Genomic DNA, 20,259 nt, shown 5'->3' on the forward strand with positions numbered 1-20,259 from the left:
ACATCCAAATTCCGATTATTGAATTATACCAGGTAAAGTGGAAAAAAAACACAGTCAGCACGGTCTTCAGGACGCAATGAGGAACGGACCGAGAGTAAATATCATGTTCAAACTCATGCCGCTAGATAATAAAAAAAAAAAAAAAAAAATACCTGACTGCGGCCGTCAGCCGCTACAAACATACGGCAACATACGGCTATGGTAGATATCACATATATCTAGAACTAGATGTGAAATGACAGACGACGGCCGTGTTCGATCATATACCAAGAAATAGATGCGAAATGACAGACTTTCCCGCGCTAGTAAACAGGCGCCATCTTAAAGCAGTAGACTTCTCTAGAAGGCTCTGTTGTAGCGAACCTAATTACTTTTTATCTAAAAAAAAAAAAGTTTTAAAACTTTCACGTCGAAAGTAGACAGAAGGGAAATTATGGAATAACGGGAGCAATTTTAACAACTTTAACGGTTGATTCACAATATTAAATTAACTGAATGTAGTTTGCCGATACAGAATGGAGACTTGAGTATTTTATTTACTGTTTTTAACGGTTAACTTGATACTGAAATAGTAGTTTGTTTAGCCTGAGAGGATTTTTGAACAATTTTGGAACTAGTGTACAAAAAATTAAAAGCGGGGGGGTTGTGGTGCATCAATAATCGATTTATAATCGAATCGGGGCCTCTGAATCGTAATCGAATCGTTCGGTGCCCAAAGATTCCCACCTGTAATGGCTAGCGACTATTTTTGGTCATTTGAAAAAAAAAAAAAAAAAAACTTCATAATGACATAGCGTCCAGTTGTGTGGACATAACATTTTAGGTCATGGAAGTGACAATATCGACATTTGGTAGGTGGATGCCAGTTGTCAATTAAAAATACCGTAATTTCCCGAATATAAGGCGCACCCGTGTATAATGCGCACCCCAAATTTACTTGTAAAATCCAGGGAAAATTATTGTACCCGTTTATAACGCGCACCCTAATTTTAGCACCAATAAATAGAAGAATACAAGAAAACAGAGCTCTTGTACAGATACAGAAATGTCATTTTACTGACTGACTGGTGAAACACAGCACAAGCATATTGGTAGTTCAAAACATTACCATAAACTGACAATATTTACGGTAATAATATGATTTGACAACTTCTCCAACTTACCAGAATCAAGGAGAAAACAAAACAGATGCGACTTTTCTTTTAAAGGCTTGCTCCTTTCATCATGATGAATAAATGTTTCTTCCATGGATTGATACGGTAAAATGAAAGTGAGAACGAACGTAAGTCGGAAATCCGTGAGAGCTCATCGCTGTCGACACGACAGTAACGATAGGAACTATTGTTATTTGGGTTTGAGTTTCCCGAGGGACAGATATAGTTGACGGACACACACAGGAAGTCTGCGTGGTTACATTTGTTAAGGTCCGAGTTGCTGAGCTGCAATAAACGTTGACTCAAATGAGTTCAAGAAACTAAATTATGTGCTTTATGAAGAGTGAAAAAAGCAGAATTTAACACAGACGAAATCAGTCAGCCGGTTTGAGTGAAGTATTACCGAAGCAAAATGGTGACGTCACGTGCCGTAATGGTCGGTAACGGGTCGCCGCATACGTTTCTTCAACACAACGTGGCCGTGTCAATTAAAAAAAATTGGTTTATATATGTAATATATATATATTTCTGTCTCCATCCATGTACCCGTTTATAATGCGCACCACGATTTTACAAGTTGATTTGGGGGGAAAAAAGTGTGCGTTATATTCGGGAAATTACGGTAATGTGTATTCATATATATAAAAATGTGTTTCCATTTTGGTTGATAACCGTTTGCTGGCAGCCTCTCCCAGTCAAAATGGATTTGAGGCGCTCATTGGCAATGGCTGCCAATGAGCATTCATTGAAAGCATTAAACAAGACTCCCACACACCTCATGGGATGCAGCTCAAACATGGGCGGCTGCAACTCGGCCAGCTCTATTGCGGTAATGCCCACGGCCCAGATATCACACAGCTGGTTGTAACCTCCTTTCCTCTCCACTGCCGCCACCTCTGGAGCCATCCTGACGCGAGAGAGCGTGCCAAACACATGGCCCCATTCATTAAGGTTGAAAAAGAAGTGCTGTTTCATCAACTAATCAATCAAATTCTTTCATTCTGACTCCAGAGAGGATAGATTGCTGCAGTGTGTACGCCCCCCAAAAAAACATCAATAACTCACCAGTAAGGTGTTCCAATGAATGACTTCCTCTTGGCCAGAGTTGCAGTGATCTGTGCTGATACACCAAAGTCGGCTATAAGAGAAAAATGAATGAAATGAGGGATTTATGACCAAAAAAGAATCCCCAAATGGCCAAATGGCAGATTCCTCTCACCTAGTTTGACATAACCGTTGTCTGTCAAAAGGATGTTGGCACCCTGTTAGAGACAAAAGGCATGTCAGGATAAACTATATAACAGCGTGTTTCAACTGAACTAGACAAGAGAACGCAGTATGTTTACACTGTCTTTATAAAAAAAATAATAATAATAAAATAAAATAATAAAAAAAGTGGCAATTAATCATCTGAAACTAACATTTTGCCTCTTCGGTTTTCTGCATCAACATTTAATGACAAGAAAAAAAGTGTGAAGCTACCAGAGGTGGGTAGAGTAGCGAAAAATTATACTCAAGTAAGAGTAGCGTTACTCCAGATAATACTGTATTGGCCCGAATATAAGACGGCAGTGATTACAGGACGACGCTCTCTTTTTCAAGACTCAAGTTTGAAAAAAAAAAAAAAAGACTTTTTGAACACCAAATTTTTATACAGAACAGTGTTTCCCACCAATGCCCCCCCCCACCGAAAAGAAAAGAAAAGATAATAATCAGATGCGTCAGTCAGCCGATTACACAGCTGTAGCCCACTCCACTCTACTACCCGCGCGAGCCAGAGAGCGCACGCGTGCGTGTGTGCACACACACAGACACACGCGCCAACAGGTCGCGCTCATAGACGGGACTACTAGCCTGGTACACCAGACTCATAGCTGTGCTATGCAGGCATGAAAATCTCTCACCTTTCGGCGAAATTCGCCGTTTTGAAGTCAAAAAGGGCGACCTACGTGAATTGCGTAGATCCGAGGAGAAATTATTTGGGGGGGGGGGGGGGGGGGGTCGGAAGGTTTTATTTAATTATTATTATTATTATTATCATCATGTGATTAACTTAGTACGTAAACTGAGCACTTAATAAATCGGTTCTTTATAAAAGTGACACTTGGACAGTCAGAAAGGCCTTCGAGATGATTCGCAGACGAGAACCAATCATCGGCCAAAACAGCGTTCCATTATTCCAATCGCGCGCACTCTACGTGTAAATGGAGTGCTTGGAGAGCCTTTGGTTGCATTGAAAAGCTGCGAAAACAAAAAGCAGGCCTTATCCACACTGGGGCAGACCAGAGCGCAGCATACACACTTCCCTGTATTTGCCAGCAGATTGAATTTGGTGAGTAATGGTTTCAATCGTTTTCATATTTTGCGATATAGTAAAGTTACTGCCATTCTTTGCAACTTGCGTTGAACACTGCCAGAGCTAGCCAAATCTCCCGTGAAAAAATAGCTCCCGTTAAATTGGCGTCAAGCTTGTGTATTAAGCGGTAATATAAATGAAGAAACACACTGTTGAGTCAAATTAAGCAGCATGCTCTCGGATGGAGGGGGGCGCCTCGCATTGCTTCCGTCGTTCGCCCGAGACGCGTTATTTTCGGCTGGGACTTGAGCTGACGGCCGGTGTCGGCACAACACCGGCCCGACGAGTGGTGGGAATGACTCTTGCTTCTTAAAGCTTTTCAGAAATACAGGGATCCCTCGTTTTTCGCGGTTAATGGGGACCAGAACCCGCCGCAATAAGTGAAAACCGCGAAGTGAAATTTGTTTCAATCAAGAAAAATAGTTTTCAAATGCTTTTTTTGTTTCAAATTTATTTTTGCAATCAAAAACAATTTTTTTTTATTGAAGTGACTTCCCTGAAATCCCTGTTGATGCAATTTCTTCAAAAATTAATGAAAACCACCACCACATTCAGTATAAATATCGCAGAGAAAGTTGTGAGCAAATTCACCTTGATGTCTCTGTGCATTTTGCCTTTATTGTGAAGGTAGTATAAACCCTGCCAAAACAAGCACACAATAGCTGTTATGGCAATAATAACAACAGAGATGCAAGCAAGTATTTGCAGCATACGCTTACCTGCAGGGTCTCCCGTGACATGTAGGCTATTTGAGACTCTAACAAAGGCCCAGTTACTAAAAAAGCCAGAGAGTGAAAGGTCAGTAAGAAGAGGAGCAGATGTGACTAACACATAAACAATCAGAATGTGTGCGTCACCATGATAGATGTCTTGGAGAGAACCTCCCCCGCAGTACTCCATGCTGATCCATAACTTGTCACGTCTGCACACAAACACATAGAGTTTATACATCGGGTACATCTGCATCATGTCACAGCAAACGTAGCATACTGTTGTTAATTTTTCAATTTATTAACTTCTTCCAGCTTAAAGTGGTTAAACTACCATAAATTTTAGCTTCACAGGAGTTGTGTCGTATTGATGACCAAATGGGACCAAATGAAACATATAAATACATGTTTAAATAAGTACTTAATTGTCACTATTTCATTAATTACTTAATGGACACATGTTGCAGCACTTCATGAATTTATTTCATCTGTCAAACTCACCGATCAAAGTCAGTGCGCGGGACTAAACCTGATCTAAAGTTTAATCGATTGCTGGCGTCTTAAATGGCATGTTTTAAGCTTTCAATTACAGTGGTACCTTTACGTACGAACATCTCTACATTCAGAATTTCTGCAGGGCCGATAACACATGCTTTTGGCATATGACATTTTTTTTTTACATCTGGCATTTTTTTAATATGGCAAAATGGTTTTTACAGGACACTGACATTCAACTGTCACCCAAGTAAGGCGGTGCGATTGACAGTCTTGGACGTCCAAATTTTCGATTCATCTAATTGCAGAAAAAAACGTCGTAATGGTAAGTGTATGGTCAAACATCACACCCACGCGTTTTTCTGCCATTCAAAATGAATGGGAAATTCGGACGTGCATGGCCGTCAATGGCATGGACTTGCATGGCCTGCAAAGAAATGCCACATGCCAAACAACCCCCCCCCCCCCAAAAGCCATATACCAAAAGCCCTTTTGCCACATGCCCCCCCCCCAAAAAAAAATCCATATTCAAAAAAGCCATTTTTCCATATGCCAAAAACAAATTGCCACATACAAAAATATGCCATATGAAAAAAGTCATTTTGCCATATGCCACAAAAAATACCATATGCCAAAAGCTATTTTGGCATATTCCCCCAAAAATGCCATGTGTCAAAAAAATGCTATGTACCAAAATCCATTTTGTCATACACCAAAAAAGTGCCATATGCCAAACGCCATATTCCTAAAAGAAATGCCATATCCCAAAAGCCATTTTGCCATATACAAAAAAAAAACTACCATATGCCAAAAGCCATTTCGCCATATACCAAAACAAATGTCACATGCCAAAAGCCATATTGTGCACAGCCGTCAATGGCACAGATGTCCTTAGCCTGCAAAAAAATTTCATCTGCCAAAAGCCATTTTGCCATATGCCAAAAACAAAATGCAATGTCCCAAAAAATGACAAATGCCAAATAAAAGCCATATACCAAAACAAATGTCTTATGCCAAAAGCCATTTTGTGCATGGTTGTCAGTGGCACAGACGTGCTTTGCCTGCCTGCAAAAAAATTCCATATGCCAAAAGCCGTTTTGCCCTTTGCCAAAAACAAAATACCATATCCAAAACAAGTCCATAGGTAAAAAAATGCCATGTGCCAAAATCCATTTTGCCATATACCAAAAAAAAAAAAAAAAAAAAAAGCCATCATATGCCAAAAAATGCCATATACAAAAAGCCATTTTGCCATATGCCAAAAACGTCAAAAGCCATACACCAAAACAAATGTCATATGCCAAAAGCCATTTTGTGCTTGGTTGTCAGTGGCACAGACGTGCTTGGTCTGCCTGCAAAAAAAAATCCATATGCCAAAAGCCATTTTGCCATATGCCAAAAACAAAATACCATATCCAAAAAAAGTAAAAAAAAAAAAAAAAAAAAAAAAAAAAAGCCATATGCCAAAAGCTATATACCGAAAAAAGAAAAAAAAAAGGTCATACGCCAAAAGCTATTTTGCCATAACACGAAAATATTGCCTCTTGTTGTTTTTTTTTCTTTTTAAGCAAAAGCTGACCCTGCTCCAGCTGCATTCACAAGCGATGCAGGGTGCGCTAACAGCGGACCGAGATCGACGATTTTTGAGTGGACCAGAGTTCGTTTGTTTGGTTTGAACTAGAGTTCAGATGCGCGTTCGCATTTACAAAATGAAGCGGACTATCAGAGAAAAATAATTTCAGTCCCTTTAAAACGGACTAAACAGTGCTGGTGTGAAAGCGCCCTAAGCCTCAATTCCTTGTCCAAAGCTCCACCTATCATTTTCCTCGACCATTTTTCATCCCTCATTATCTAAAAAGAGAAACACATGCACGTCAGTAAACTATGGAAAATATTCTTACCGGAGATAGCTGCCAAAGTAGGCCACGATGTTGGAGTGCTTACAATCCTTCATCATCAGGATCTCCTGCTGGACAACAGCAAAGTCTTCTCCTAAAGAGAACACAGTGACACCGTAATGACTGATGCAGAAGACGCCGCTTTCTCCTCATAGGGACATTGAAAACAATGAAGTGAGATGAGATTTCCACAGCGGATGACGGGAAAGTGCTCACCTGGCTCCAGTTTGATGACTTTGATAGCTGCCAGCTCTCCCGTGTTTACATTACGAGCCTGAAAGAAGGAGAGGAAAAAGAAGCAATCAGGAGAAATACAAGATGGCCCAAAAATATCCCACTGAGAGTCCTTCAATTGTTTTATGTTACTGTATGTACTGCTTTTTGCGTGACATTGAATTGACACAGGAAAGTATGGCTAGGAAACAGAGCGGCATTCCTGAAAAGCCGGGAATTCTTTGGTAAACGACATATTGGCAGGCCGAATTTTCTATAAATAGCAAGTGGTGTTTACATCTGGCCGCGGCGCTGCTGAGGGAAGAGGAGTTCCTCTGTGAAACGAGACATGAATAAAAGATGATCCGAAGAGAGGAAATGTGAATCGCCCACTTCTCTCGGGGGGCAGAAGCTGAACTGCATAAGAATGCGTGAAAGTCAATGGCTTTAATCGCAGTTTTTTTTTTTTCCGTCGTTACTTATTAACTCATTCTCTGCAACTGACGGTAATAGACGTTGAACGCATTTGAACTGGGAGGAGTAGTAAGGCTGCACTAACTAATCAGTAAATTAGAGCTGAAACGATTCCTCGAATAATTTGAGTAACTCGATGTTAAATATTGATTGAGGAATTTTTTCCGCCTCGAGGAATCGTTTAATTTCGCCAGCTCTAAGCATGACGTTTCACCCGGACTACTTTTAATGCGGCACAACGGCGACGTCACGTACGTAGGCTTGTCGCGATAACAAATTTTAGTGGCCGATACATTGTCTCAGAAATTATTGCCGATATGCGATATTATTGTCATTTATTTTTAGATCAGTTTAACCACTTTTGTAGTGACAATACATCCTAATAAATCACCCATTCAAATGCAATAAATTGTAATTCTTAAATAAAACACAAACTATATTAAAAATAATATTAGGAAAAAAAAACAATGCATAACGAGTCATTTGAAAGCTAGCTAAGTGCAGAATATTTGTTCATTTTTGTTCACTGCCAATTAGAGCCCGTCAAAAGTGTTGAATTTATCCAAAATGACTGTCATCTTGTCCTTTAAAGTGCCCATGTAGGCAAATTTGAAGCTGAATTGTCCATTGCCAATCAGATTTTTCTTGATGTGTGTCATTTTAAAGCTATTCTTAATGTAGAATCTGACGTATGTGGGATTAACTCCAGAAATCTTTTTATAGTATAGTATAGTAGGGCTGTCAAAATGATCGCGTTAACGGGCGTTAATTAATTTTTTAAATTAATCACGTTAAAATCTTTGACGCAATTAACGCACAAATACCCTGCTCAAAGAGATTACAATGACAGCACAGTGAAACGTGTACTTGCGTTCGATTAAGTGAATTATTGTATATCGCGACAGGCTTACACGTACGTACGGGAAGAAGAAGACAGATGCGGCAGATATATTTGATATCAACCATGCATGAATATAGAGGAAGCGAGCTGAACACCAAGGCGAACACTGTTTCATGTATTCACTGTAAGACAGATAAACGATAAACGACGATAATTCGCGCAAGCGGACGGTTATATAATTTGAAAATCTGAAATCTGAATCAATGAGTGAAATACACATAAACTGTTTTTAACCGTTTCTCATTGATTTATTTACCAGATTTTAATTTAACATATTTAAACAATTGTACATGCAAACATTAAGTATATAAAAAAATTATTGTAAACCATAAGAATTCAAGTATGAACATTTATAACAGCTTGTACGACTTGAACAATGTACGACATTATAAAAATCAATACAACGACTGTGCAAACATGTCATTGTAACACAAATGACTAGGGTTGCAGCTATTGATTGTTTTAGTACTCGATTAATCGATGAACTAGTTAGTTCGAATAATCGAGTAATCGGATAAGGAGCATGAAAAATTAAAATACCTAAGCTAAGCCTCAAACAGTATAAAAAGTAAATAAATGAAGATCTATGTACAACAAAAGAACAATTGGCTAACTTACATAAAAAAAGTCCGCTAGCTTCAATGCTGTAAAATGCTAATGTTTTTTTACAATGTTCTCAACAAACATATATTCACACAAAAAAACAGCTAAATATACCTAGAAACTAAATTACAAATGCATTAAAAAAGAACATCAGCTCAAGCATAAGCTTATGTTGGTCTTAACAGGGAGCAGCTGGATTCACCCATGTGAAATGAGGCAGACAAGTGGGCAGTGTATCCACCCCAATCAATAAAACTAAATGCAAACACTTTCAAAATAAACCATTACAACGCCACTTCAATTAATCGAATACTCGAAGCAGCAAAATTTAATTCAAATCTTTTATTCTAAACAATTACTCGAGTTTATTGATTAATCGTTGCAGCACTACAAATGACACAGTTTGAACAAAACACTTTAAACTGACAACTTATTGTTAATGGCTGCTGTGACAATTACTAAACACAAGTGTTTACTTCAAGGTTAGAAGTTTTTTTTTTTTTTTTTTTTTTAATAATACATGCACACACACATGCACCCCCCACACAGACACGCACACACACACACACACACACACACACACACACACACACACACACACACACACATTAAAGCTATATTGCTCTTTTGCCAATGAAACATTTAACATTTTATCATGGTAGTAATGACCCAGAATGAAGCAAGCACATACAGAAAAATAGCTGTGGCCATTAAACGGTCATATTATAGGCTTCACTGATGCATTATAATTTATGCTGAATGCTTTACCCTCATAAAAGATATCAAAGGAAATCACACACACACACACATACAAAATAACGCGACATACTAATTGCAGTCCGTGCCCAAGCCACTCATTAAGTTTAGCCGTTTTGAGAAGATTTAGTTGCTATCCGACTCCATCACATTCATTTTATACCGTTAGCCTGTGGCCAGGTTACCAGTAGGAAGCACCCTTTCCTGTAATCATGAGAACCAGGGACGAAAGCGAATGAAATCCCGTTTGGAGGCTGCCAAGAGTCTACTTAATGTCGGGTGAAAGTTTGGCGAAGCTCCCTTAAGCCTGACTCCATCACATTTGCCTCTACCGATAGCCGCTAGCGTTAGCCTACCGGGCTTCTGTTTGTTTGAGTTCCTAATAACCACGTGACTTCAGACGTAAGCACACTGACTACTTTCTTCAAGGGAAATGAACATAACTGAACAACACAGAGTCAAAGCAGGATGAAAAGACTACATTATCTTGTTTTATTAAATTACTGAATTTAACGACAAGGTCAAAATTATGTCGGTCATCGTGAAGCATTTCGGTAACGGTACATTTTCGGAATACCGCCCGGCTCTATGCTGTAATAAAAAAGAAAGAAAAAAAAGCTTTCTTGTTTGAACCGTGACTTGTGTGTATCATTACACCCCTGCACATAACCCTAATGGACACAAGTCAATTTTCCAACACAGAACTTCCTAAAAATGTGAAAAACAAGAGCTGGTTCCCTTCCACAGTAGCTTAAGAAAGCCTCGACCTTGAGGACAAGACACCAACATCCAACATAAGCAGCGCAGCACAGTCCTGAAAACACACGCCCTCATCGGCCTCGCCACATGTTTAGCCAACAGCTTGTAAACAACAGGCCATGACATTTCACACAGTGCTCCGCTCACTTTATTATAACAGAGTGAAACGTCTGATAAAAGTGACCTGAAGCAAAACAAACATCAGGACACGCTTCGGTTAAAACCCTCGAAATGTCAACACGGCAACATTTTTTCGAGCGCGACTGCGACGACAAAACAACACTTGTAGTTGAGTCCGGCAGGAATGTGAGGCGCTTTGCCTTCTATTGAGGCCACAAGTGGAGAACAGGGGAATGATTGACAGCGCACAATACCACATCGCAGCACAAAAACACGTAACAAAGCCGTGGCAGGAGGGAGGAGACACAAAGAGACGTCCAGAGGCAAGAAAGAAGACGCACAGAGCCCAGCAGTGTGTTCGTTAGCTATGCAGACCGACGAGCATGACTCATAAGCGCTCGATGGCACGGCTAAAGGCAACGGCACACACTTGAATGAGTCCAATTGATCGCGTCTGGTGTCACTGTCCGATCCGTGCTGCGCTTGCTAGTGTTTACACGCTTGATTAAAATGGTATCGTTTTTCTTAATCTTCCAGGAACCTGTTCCAAATCAGTCAATAGAATCCTGTCTGTTTGATATACTCCCATTGTGGTTGTTCATTATGTTTTATTTATTAAGGAGAAAACGGCAAACAGGAAAGGGTTTTAGGGGGGACAGAAAGGAAGGAAGCAGACAGAAGAGAAGAACAAAAAAACAATAAACAAAAAAAATACATAATTAAACGCCTATGCTGCCTGTTAAAATAGTCGTGTATCATTAACTGATTTCCGTAATTTTGCACGACGTGCATAGCGAGTCAATGGCATGGCCTTACTTGGGTGCCAGTAATTGACAATGTGCTATAATGTAACGTGTATGGTCAAAAATCACAGCCTGCCATGTTTTTTTGCCATTTAAAATGAATGGAAAATTTGGATGTGCATAGCCGTCAATGGCATGGACGTGCATGGCCTGCAAAAATGCCATATACCCCGAAAAAAATGCCACATCCCAAAAACATATGCCACAAACCCAAATCAATTTTGCCACATACCAATAAAAAAATGCATCAAAATACATTTTGCCACATGGCAAAAAAAATTCCACAGGGCAAAATCCATTTTGCCACATGGCCAAAAAATGCCACATGCAAACAAAAAAATGCCACATGGCAAAATCCATTTTGCCACATGGCAAAAAAAAAATCCACATGGCAAAATCCATTTTGCCAAATGGCAAAAAAAATGCCACATGGCAAAATCCATTTGCCACAAAGCAAATGCCACATGGCAAAATCCATTTTGCCACAAGGCAAATGCCACATGGCAAAATCCAATTTGCCACATGGCAAAATCTATTTTGCCAAATGGCAAAAAAAAAAAAAAAAAATGCCACATGGCAAAATCCATTTTGCCAAATGGCAAAAAAAAAAAAAAAAAAAACACATGGCAAAATCAATTTAGCCACATGGCAAAATCCATTTAGCCACATGGCAAAAAAATGTTACATGGCAAAAAAATGCCACATGGCAAAATCCATTTTGCCACATGGCTGTCAACACTGGTGTCATCCAACATGCCCCCTAGCGTGCATTGCAGCACTACAGATGTAAATAACAATCAAAATTCCTGTTCTGTGCTAATTATTTCTTCAGTTACTGTTCCAGTTGTTTCATTAATCGGTAGTAATGAAACTACTACCAATTTTAACAACTTTATTGTTAAAATTTTAACAATTTTGACAACTTTAACGGTTGATTCACAACATTAAATTAATTGAATGTAGTTTAAAGCTGCTGATACTGAATGGGGACTTCAGTATTTTATTTTCTGATTTTAACCGGTAACTTGATACTAAAATAGTAGTTTGGTTTATTTAGCCTGAGAGGATTTTTAAACACTTGATCTGAGAGTGGCGCCATAAGACCGTCATAAGACCATCATAAATATGACATGACACTGCCATGAGCATTATTGAATGCTTATGACAGATGCCATTTTGTGTCATCCGGCAAATTATCTCACTTTTGAATGGATGTTAAGGATCTAAGCTTAAATGGAGTTAGTGACATAATTTGCCAGATGACACTTAATGACATCTGTCATAAGCATTCATTTATGCCCATGATAGTGTCATGTCATGATTATGACCATTTTATGGCAGTGTCAAATAAAGTGTTAACTATTAACCCAAATAAAGCAACAAATAAGCTGCACTGTATTGTACACTGTAAACCGCAGGATTCAAAATGATGGAATAAAGTCGCGTCTTTTAGCCCAAAAACTACAGTATATTTACCCGTGAACACTATATGGAGGGCCGGCAAACCGAGGAGAAGGAGGAGGGAAGGTAAGTCGAAACGAAACATGATTAAGCGTACACAATTCAGGCAATGTGATGTCGAGAGCCCAGTATAATGTAAATCACCTGTAAGTGTGGACATGGTGACATCCTATTCTATGCTACCTGATCGCCAATCCTGGCACTCGCAATCACATTTTCCTGAGTGTGTCTAATTGGTACTCCGACATGTGATAATCCTGCAGAAATGTGGAAATGATGCGTGGGGCTACTCTGGGGCACCACCTCCGTCGATCGGCGGTGGGCACACCCCTCCCGGCAGCGGCTCCAGCAAAGAGGCCGCGGTCATCCTCCCGGGACCCAGGGCGGTCCCCCAGACCATCTGTGCCCCCATCAACACAGCAAAAAAATTCATTTAATTTTTTTCCTGTTTATTAGTTGTTTTGTAGAATATCCCAGAATGATTTCCTGACCAATGTATCAAGGTTCCCACCCCTAATTACAAGTACTCATAAAAATGATCCGGGGATGGGCCATTGACAGAAGTAGCGTGACTCAAATTCAACTTCTCACAGTTGATATCAGGTTCTTTTTTGGTTTGTTTTCATGTGCGTAAACCGTAAATGGAAAGTTACTTGTTCAGTCAGATGCTTATCACGTCACTGAACCTGATTACTACTGAGCTCACTGAATGCACTACTCGGGTGTGAACATGCTAAAGTCAGGCCTTGATCTTTGACCCTCCCAGAGTTGACCTTAGCGTGAACCCTGACCTGAAGTAAATGAATTCACCTAAGCAGTTGTCCTGTCCTGTTGTTGGTTAGCCTCGGCCGCGTTCGCGCTAACGTAGCAAGCGTGAAGCGGCTCACAATAGTTGCAAAATGCCAACCGGTCTTAGTCAGAAGAGGGTGAAATGCCACACGGACTCACCACTGTGCTGAATATTTTACATGCGCCCTGTGTGGCCAAGGTGTTAATGAGGACTGTGAGTTTCTTCGATGCTATGTTCTAGAAAAAAATAGCTACGTGCTAAATGCGACATAGGAACCTAGTGAGGTTTTCTTTGCGGGTGTGCGTTGGTCTTCATGGGAAGCGCAGCCATAAACTCCACCATCAGTTGACAGGACAGCTCCCACAGACATTGCGCAATGCCTTCCCGTAGTGGGACGGACCCAGGCAGAAGTTGAATTGTCTTTAACTGTGTTAACTCAAACACACGCTGCGTTCTAACGCCGGATTTAAGTGGAAATAGGACGAAGGTTTTACTGCATACAAGCAGGCAGGAGTTTCTCAAGAGTGATTTAGTTGAGGATTCAAGGAAATTGTTAGAGCTGGGAATCTTTGGGCACCTAACGATTCGATAACGATTCAGAGGCTCCGATTCGATTATAAAACGATTATTGATGCACCCCCCCCTTTTTTTTTTTTTTTTTTTTTTAATGTTTTGTACATTAGTTCCAAAATTGTTCAAAAATCCTCTCGGGTTAAACCAAACTACTATTTCAGTATCAAGTTAACATATAACAGTAAACAAATATACAAAAATAACAGTAAATAAAAAACTCCAGTCCCCATTCTGTATCAGCAGCTTTAAAGTGCCTGTGACACGAAAAAGCATGTTTATTTCATAATACACGCGGTATTTTATGCCCCTGAATGATATGGACCGCTTGGATGTGTGTGGAAGCGATCGCTATATTTATTTATTTTTTTGAATCCCGCGCCATGAAAATGAGTGACTTCCGGCTTCGGTCTTGCATTGAGGAGGAGGGCGCTGTGACGTGTACGGTAGAAGACGTTCTCTTCACTATACAGTGTACTGTTGTGTATGAGGACGAAGGATTCAGCTGATTTTGTGGATTAATACTTTTATTTTTTGCATCACGCCAGCCAAACGGCTGCAGAAAAATCATTCTGTATGCGGGAGAGGCGTATGCGCCTTTTTGGAGTTTCAAAAGGTTCCCATTCACCGTGGATATTTACTGTGGGACCATTGGACTTACAAGGAAGTGAGTAAACATCTTGTTTTGTATTATGTCAAATACGAATACAGTGATTACAAAGTAAACACTATAAAATTCCTTTAAATAAAGGACTACTTACGTTTGATCATTGATAGGCATGTAAAAAGCTATCCTCATGCTCATTAGCAGTTAGCTGTTAGCGCGTTAGCTACACAACAACTCCAGCCACCCTCCTCCAGGGAACGAACTGTAAATTGCTCTCCGCCGTGCGGTATGCCGATCCGCAAAGAAACTCGACAACCGGGTCGTCATGTCAAATAATCCAGGCTAGTTATGTGTGATTTTCCACTTCGAAGACTTTGAAACATCCCTCGGTTCGGGTTAGCGTGTCGGCTAGCTGTCACTCCTTCTGGTCTGTTTACATTCTCCGAAGCCGGGGAAGGGAAATTACATATGTCCGATTTAGGTGTCATAAAATATTGTTCGGGAGGTGTGACAGTAAAGGAGAAGTCGACTGTTTTGACCATTATGGAGTAATTTTGCCATTTCGTCTTGAATAAATGGATTTTTATTATTTTATATTCCATTTAGCACAAGATTGTTATTTGTCATGACCATGCCATTTATTTAGCAATTGGGGAAAGTACTTGGGTAAAAAGAATATCCTGTAAAAATATTGGGAGTAGAGAGACTGAAACAATGACATTTTGCCGCTCTCTTCGTCGCGTTTTCCTCATTGTGAATAGTTCCCCCTCGACGGGCTGACTGGTCCTCCTCAAGCCATTTATATAGCTATTGGGGAAAAATACTTGGATAAAAAGAATATCCTGTAAAAATATTGGGAGTAGAGAGACTGAAACAATGACATTTTGCAGCTCTCTTCGTCGCGTTTTCCTCGTTCTGAACAATTCCCCCTCAATGGGCTGAATAGTAAAACCGATGAGCCTAGTCTACCGCTGACGTCATCCACCTGTTGGGGACGCTAAAGCCCTATAATGGTAGGCGTGGCTAACCGGCAGATTAAAAGACTAATTTCTCGTCATCTGCGCTTTGCTAAATTGTTGTATATAGTTGAACCGTCTCAAAATATGATTCTAATTCACATAATAATGCCATTTAAGACTTTTTTTCTGGTGTCATATGCTCTTTAAACTACATTCAATTAATCTAATGTTGTGAATCAACTGTTACAGTTGTTAAAATTGCTCCCGTTATTCCATAATTTCCCTTCTGTCTACTTTTGTCAAAGTTTTAACATTATTTTATCATTTAAAGATAGATTCAAGACCAGATTCTGCCGATTTAGGAGTATTTTAGATAAAAAGTTAATTAGGTTCGCTGCAACAGAGCCTTCTAGAAAGGTCTACTGCTTTAAGATGGCGGCTGTTTACTTACGCCGAAAAGTGTCATTTCGCATCTCTGTTCAATAATACGTTCTAACACCGACGCCGTCTGTCATTTTGCATCTAGTTCTACATATATATCTACTGTAGCCGTATGTTTGTAGCAACTAGCAACTGGGCGTTGTTTGTAGCGGCTGTCAACCGCAGTAAGGTAAGATTGTTTTTTTATCTAGCGGCATGAGTTGAACATTCATATTTACTCTCGGTCCGTTCCTCATTGTGTCCCAAAGACCACGCTGACTGTGTTGTACTTCCGCTTTACCTGGTATGATTCAATAATTTGGATATTTGTGAATCGTTCTCGAATCTTCCACGGTCGAATCGCGAATAATCTAAGAATCGGAAATTTCGCACACCTCTAGTAATTATTATACTTTTCGCACGATGCATGCACTTTGAAATGTTGTGAATACAATGAAATGAATGAAAAGAAATTAGCCTAACTTCAGCTAGAAATATTTACGTAAAATGAGTGATAACTGCCCATTTTTTTGTTTTTACCCAAGAGTCTAGAGTGTTTTACGTTCATATCTATAGAAATTCCAAAATTTAAGCCTTCATTTACAAGAATTTTCAACTTAAAAGCTCTGTTTCGTGACGGCCGCCATGCTGGATTACACAATACTGTAACTTTTGCTTGAAATATTTACGAAAAATGAAAGATAACTGCCCTTTTTAAAAAAAAAAAAAAAAAAAAATTTTTTAAATTTAAACCAAGAATCTAGACTGTTTTACGTTCATATCTGTAAAAATTCCGCGACTTATGCGTTTATTTACAAGAATTTTGAACTTAAAAAGCTCTTTGTTTTGTGACGGCCGCCATGTTGGATTTTGTATCTTTCCCCAATAGCAGAATTCAACCTAAATAAATTGTAAATGTATATACGAAAATGCAAATGTTGCTTTTGCCGAGTAAAATTAAGATGATTCTGCATGCTTTCCTCAAGTATTAAGTTCTGGTGTGAAAATTGAGTGATTTATACGCTGTTGAAAACAAACATAAATAAAAATAAATTGATATTTTGGGCGAAAACCTATACGATGTTAAATATTGCAAGTGATCCTGAAAATATTGGTGATTATCTCTGCTTTTGGTGATTTTGTGCATGTAGCATAAAATTTGAGAATTTTACAGCCATTTTAAGTCTTGTTAACTTACAAAATAAATTAATACATTAAAAAATAACGGGCTTTTATCCGGGAATGACTTTGAAATTTTTTTATGTCGCTGCTCATGGAGACTCGTATATGCCTAAGAGAGGTGCCCGTTTTGGTTTTAAAAATATTTGAATTTTAAGTTTTTGAAAATAGGCCCTCTATGGATCGTCCCCGAGCCCCATGTCCTGTCAACTGATAGTGAAGTCTATGATGCAGCGCTGGTCCTCATGGAAAAGGGGAGCGCAGTCTCCCTTAAGGCAAATCACAACCGCTTATGTCCACCGGCGTGCCAAAATATACCAAAACTAAAAAATTACCAAGTGTTTCTTTAAAGGCTTAATTCCGACTTGCGCGGAAATTTGGGTTATGTCAGCAGCATAGGAGCGGAACTTGTTCGTAACCAGGGAACCACCTGTATTCTCGACCATTACACTCAAATTCTGTGCTGTTTAACGTTTCCATAAAGTGAATTCAAATTACTTAGCAACTCGACAAAATCAACAGATTTGCCTTTGAATGAACCTGGAAACGGGCTAAACGTAACTATATTTGCCACACTAAACAAAATCAGCGGAGTTTCTGTCTTTTCAGGCATTTTTAAAAAAGACATTTTTGAAAGTCTACACATGATTGAAACGAGTGTTTCTATTGTCTGTCTTTTCACCCCTGGGTGAACAAGTAGAGGAAGGGTGACAAAAACAGGATGGTTCACGGGTCGACCGACCCGTCAGCCATCTGCGGGGCTTGTGACGGCCCACGATCGGCCCGGGTTTGTGGGCGGGTCACGCCGCAGCTTTCTGCTCGGCCGTCTTCCTCTGAAACAATGGAACACGAGGCCCTCGCCATCACACACGCAAACATAAAGGAAGCCACGACTGTTGCATTCCTGCGCCACGGTCGTCCAGATGTCTCGCAAACACACAACAAGGCCTGGTGAGAGGAAATTGCTACTATAAGCACATTATAACTGCTACCTGCTTGAGTTTCACATTAAACCCAGCAGGATGCACACATGTCTACAAAAGCCAAATTCTTTCATTGTTTTGACTCATTTTGCTCGACTATAATCCGCTAACAATGTAACAATGTTGACCTAAACGACATTTCAAGTGACTCGTACACTGGTCACGATCGGAAGGCCATTGTGTGACTGTTACTTCCTTAATCCGAAGCAGCACTTGTAGTCACCTTGCTGGAAGAGGAATGTCATCCCATTCAAAGATGGGACTCGGTGTCGCATCCTGTCTGATGGTAAATACTTGAGAGGCGAAGCTATTTTGGCTCGTACAGTGGGGCAAATAAGTATTTAGTCAACCACTAATTGTGCAATTTCTCCCACTTGAAAATATTAGAGAGGCCTGTAATTTTCAACATGGGTAAATCTCAACCATGAGAGACAGAATGTGGGGAAAAAAAACAGAAAATCACATTGTTTGATTTTTAAAGAATTTATTTGCAAATCATGGTGGAAAATAAGTATTTGGTCAATACCAAAAGTTCATCTCAATACTTTGTTATGTACCCTTTGTTGGCAATAACATTTTCTGTAACTCTTCACAAGCTTTTCACACACTGTTGCTGGTATTTTGGCCCATTCCTTCATGCAGATCTCCTCTAGAGCAGTGATGTTTTGGGGCTGTCGTTGGGCAACACGGACTTTCAACTCCCTCCACAGATTTTCTATGGGGTTGAGATCTGGAGACTGGCTAGGCCACTCCAGGCCACTAACCCTGAACCCATTCATTCTTTCCTTTACACAGATCAGTCGTCCTGGTCCCTTTGCAGAAAAACAGCCCCTAAGCATGATGTTTCCACCCCCATGCTTCACAGTGGGTATGGTGTTCTTCGGATGCAATTCAGTATTCTTTCTCCTCCAAACACGAGAACCTGTGTTTCTACCAAAAGGTTCTATTTTGGTTTCATCTGACCATAAAACATTCTCCCAGTCCTCTTCTGGATCATCCAAATGCTCCCTAGCGTACCGCAGACGGGCCTGGATGTGTACTTTCTTCAGCAGGGGGACACGTCTGGCAGTGCAGGATTGAGTCCCTGGCGGCGCATTGTGTTACTGATAGTAGCCTTTGTTACCGTGGTCCCAGCTCTCAGTAGGTCATTCACTAGGCCACCCCGTGTGGTTCTGGGATTTTTGCTCACTGCTCTTGTTATCATTTTGACGCCACGGGGTGAGATCTTGCATGGAGCCCCAGATCGAGGGAGATGATCAGTGGTCTTGTATGTTTTCCATCTTCTAATAATTGCTCCCACAGTTGATTTCTTTACAGCAAGCGTTTTACCTATTGCAGATTCAGTCTTCCCAGCCTGGTGCAGGTCTACAATTTTGTCTCTGGTGTCCTTGGACAGCTCTTTGATCTTGGCCATAGTGGAGTTTGGAGTGTGACTGACTGAGGTTGTGGATAGGTGTCTTTTATACCGATAGAGTTAAAACCGGTGCCATTTATACAGGTAACGAGTGGAGCCTCGTTAGACCTCGTTAGAAGAAGTTAGACCTCTTTGACAGCCAGAAATCTTGCTTGTTTGTAAGTGACCAAATACTTATTTTCTACTTATTTTCCAATCTAATTTGGAAAAAAAATCAAACAATGTGATTTTCAGTTTTTTTCCCCCCACATTCTGTCTCTCATGGTTGAGGTTTACCCATGTTGACAATTACAGGCCTCCCTGAATCTTTTCAAGTAGAAGAACTTGCACAATTGGTGGTTGACTAAATACTTATTTTCCCCACTGTACTTCCTTAATCCGAAGCAGCACTTGTAGTCACCTTGCTGGAAGAGGAAGGTCATCCCATTCAAAGATGGGACTCGGTGTCGCATCCTGTCTGATGGTAAATACTTGAGAGACGAAGCTATTTTGGCTCGTATATCGGGATGAAGGGCGGACGGCTGCGAAACACTGTGTCATTAGTTAGACGGCGGTACAAATCAATAACAACGCTTTGGCTTCAAGCACTGCAAACCGGTCGGATAGCTACGAGCTAAGCGTGCAGTGCTGAGTT

The 20,259-nt window shown here is 40.2% G+C and overlaps 1 protein-coding gene across 9 annotated transcripts in view; it reads right to left on the minus strand.

The window, feature by feature from the left end:
- The window catches only part of LOC130922538 (mitogen-activated protein kinase kinase kinase kinase 3-like), a 95,550-nt gene that overhangs the window by 61,412 nt on the left and 13,879 nt on the right, over positions 1-20,259 (minus strand). For all 9 annotated transcript variants that reach the window (XM_057847334.1, XM_057847338.1, XM_057847332.1 and 6 more), the window contains exons 2-9: positions 6,830-6,887; positions 6,617-6,707; positions 4,368-4,432; positions 4,230-4,285; positions 4,102-4,149; positions 2,374-2,416; positions 2,220-2,292; positions 1,930-2,061 (exon numbers count right to left, since the gene is read on the minus strand). In XM_057847334.1, the coding sequence (XP_057703317.1) occupies positions 1,930-2,061; positions 2,220-2,292; positions 2,374-2,416; positions 4,102-4,149; positions 4,230-4,285; positions 4,368-4,432; positions 6,617-6,707; positions 6,830-6,887 (566 nt within the window). The remainder of the gene's footprint in view (positions 1-1,929; positions 2,062-2,219; positions 2,293-2,373; positions 2,417-4,101; positions 4,150-4,229; positions 4,286-4,367; positions 4,433-6,616; positions 6,708-6,829; positions 6,888-20,259) is intronic.

This window comes from Corythoichthys intestinalis, chromosome 10 (genome assembly GCF_030265065.1).
Source record: "Corythoichthys intestinalis isolate RoL2023-P3 chromosome 10, ASM3026506v1, whole genome shotgun sequence".
Classification (NCBI taxonomy): domain Eukaryota; kingdom Metazoa; phylum Chordata; class Actinopteri; order Syngnathiformes; family Syngnathidae; genus Corythoichthys; species Corythoichthys intestinalis.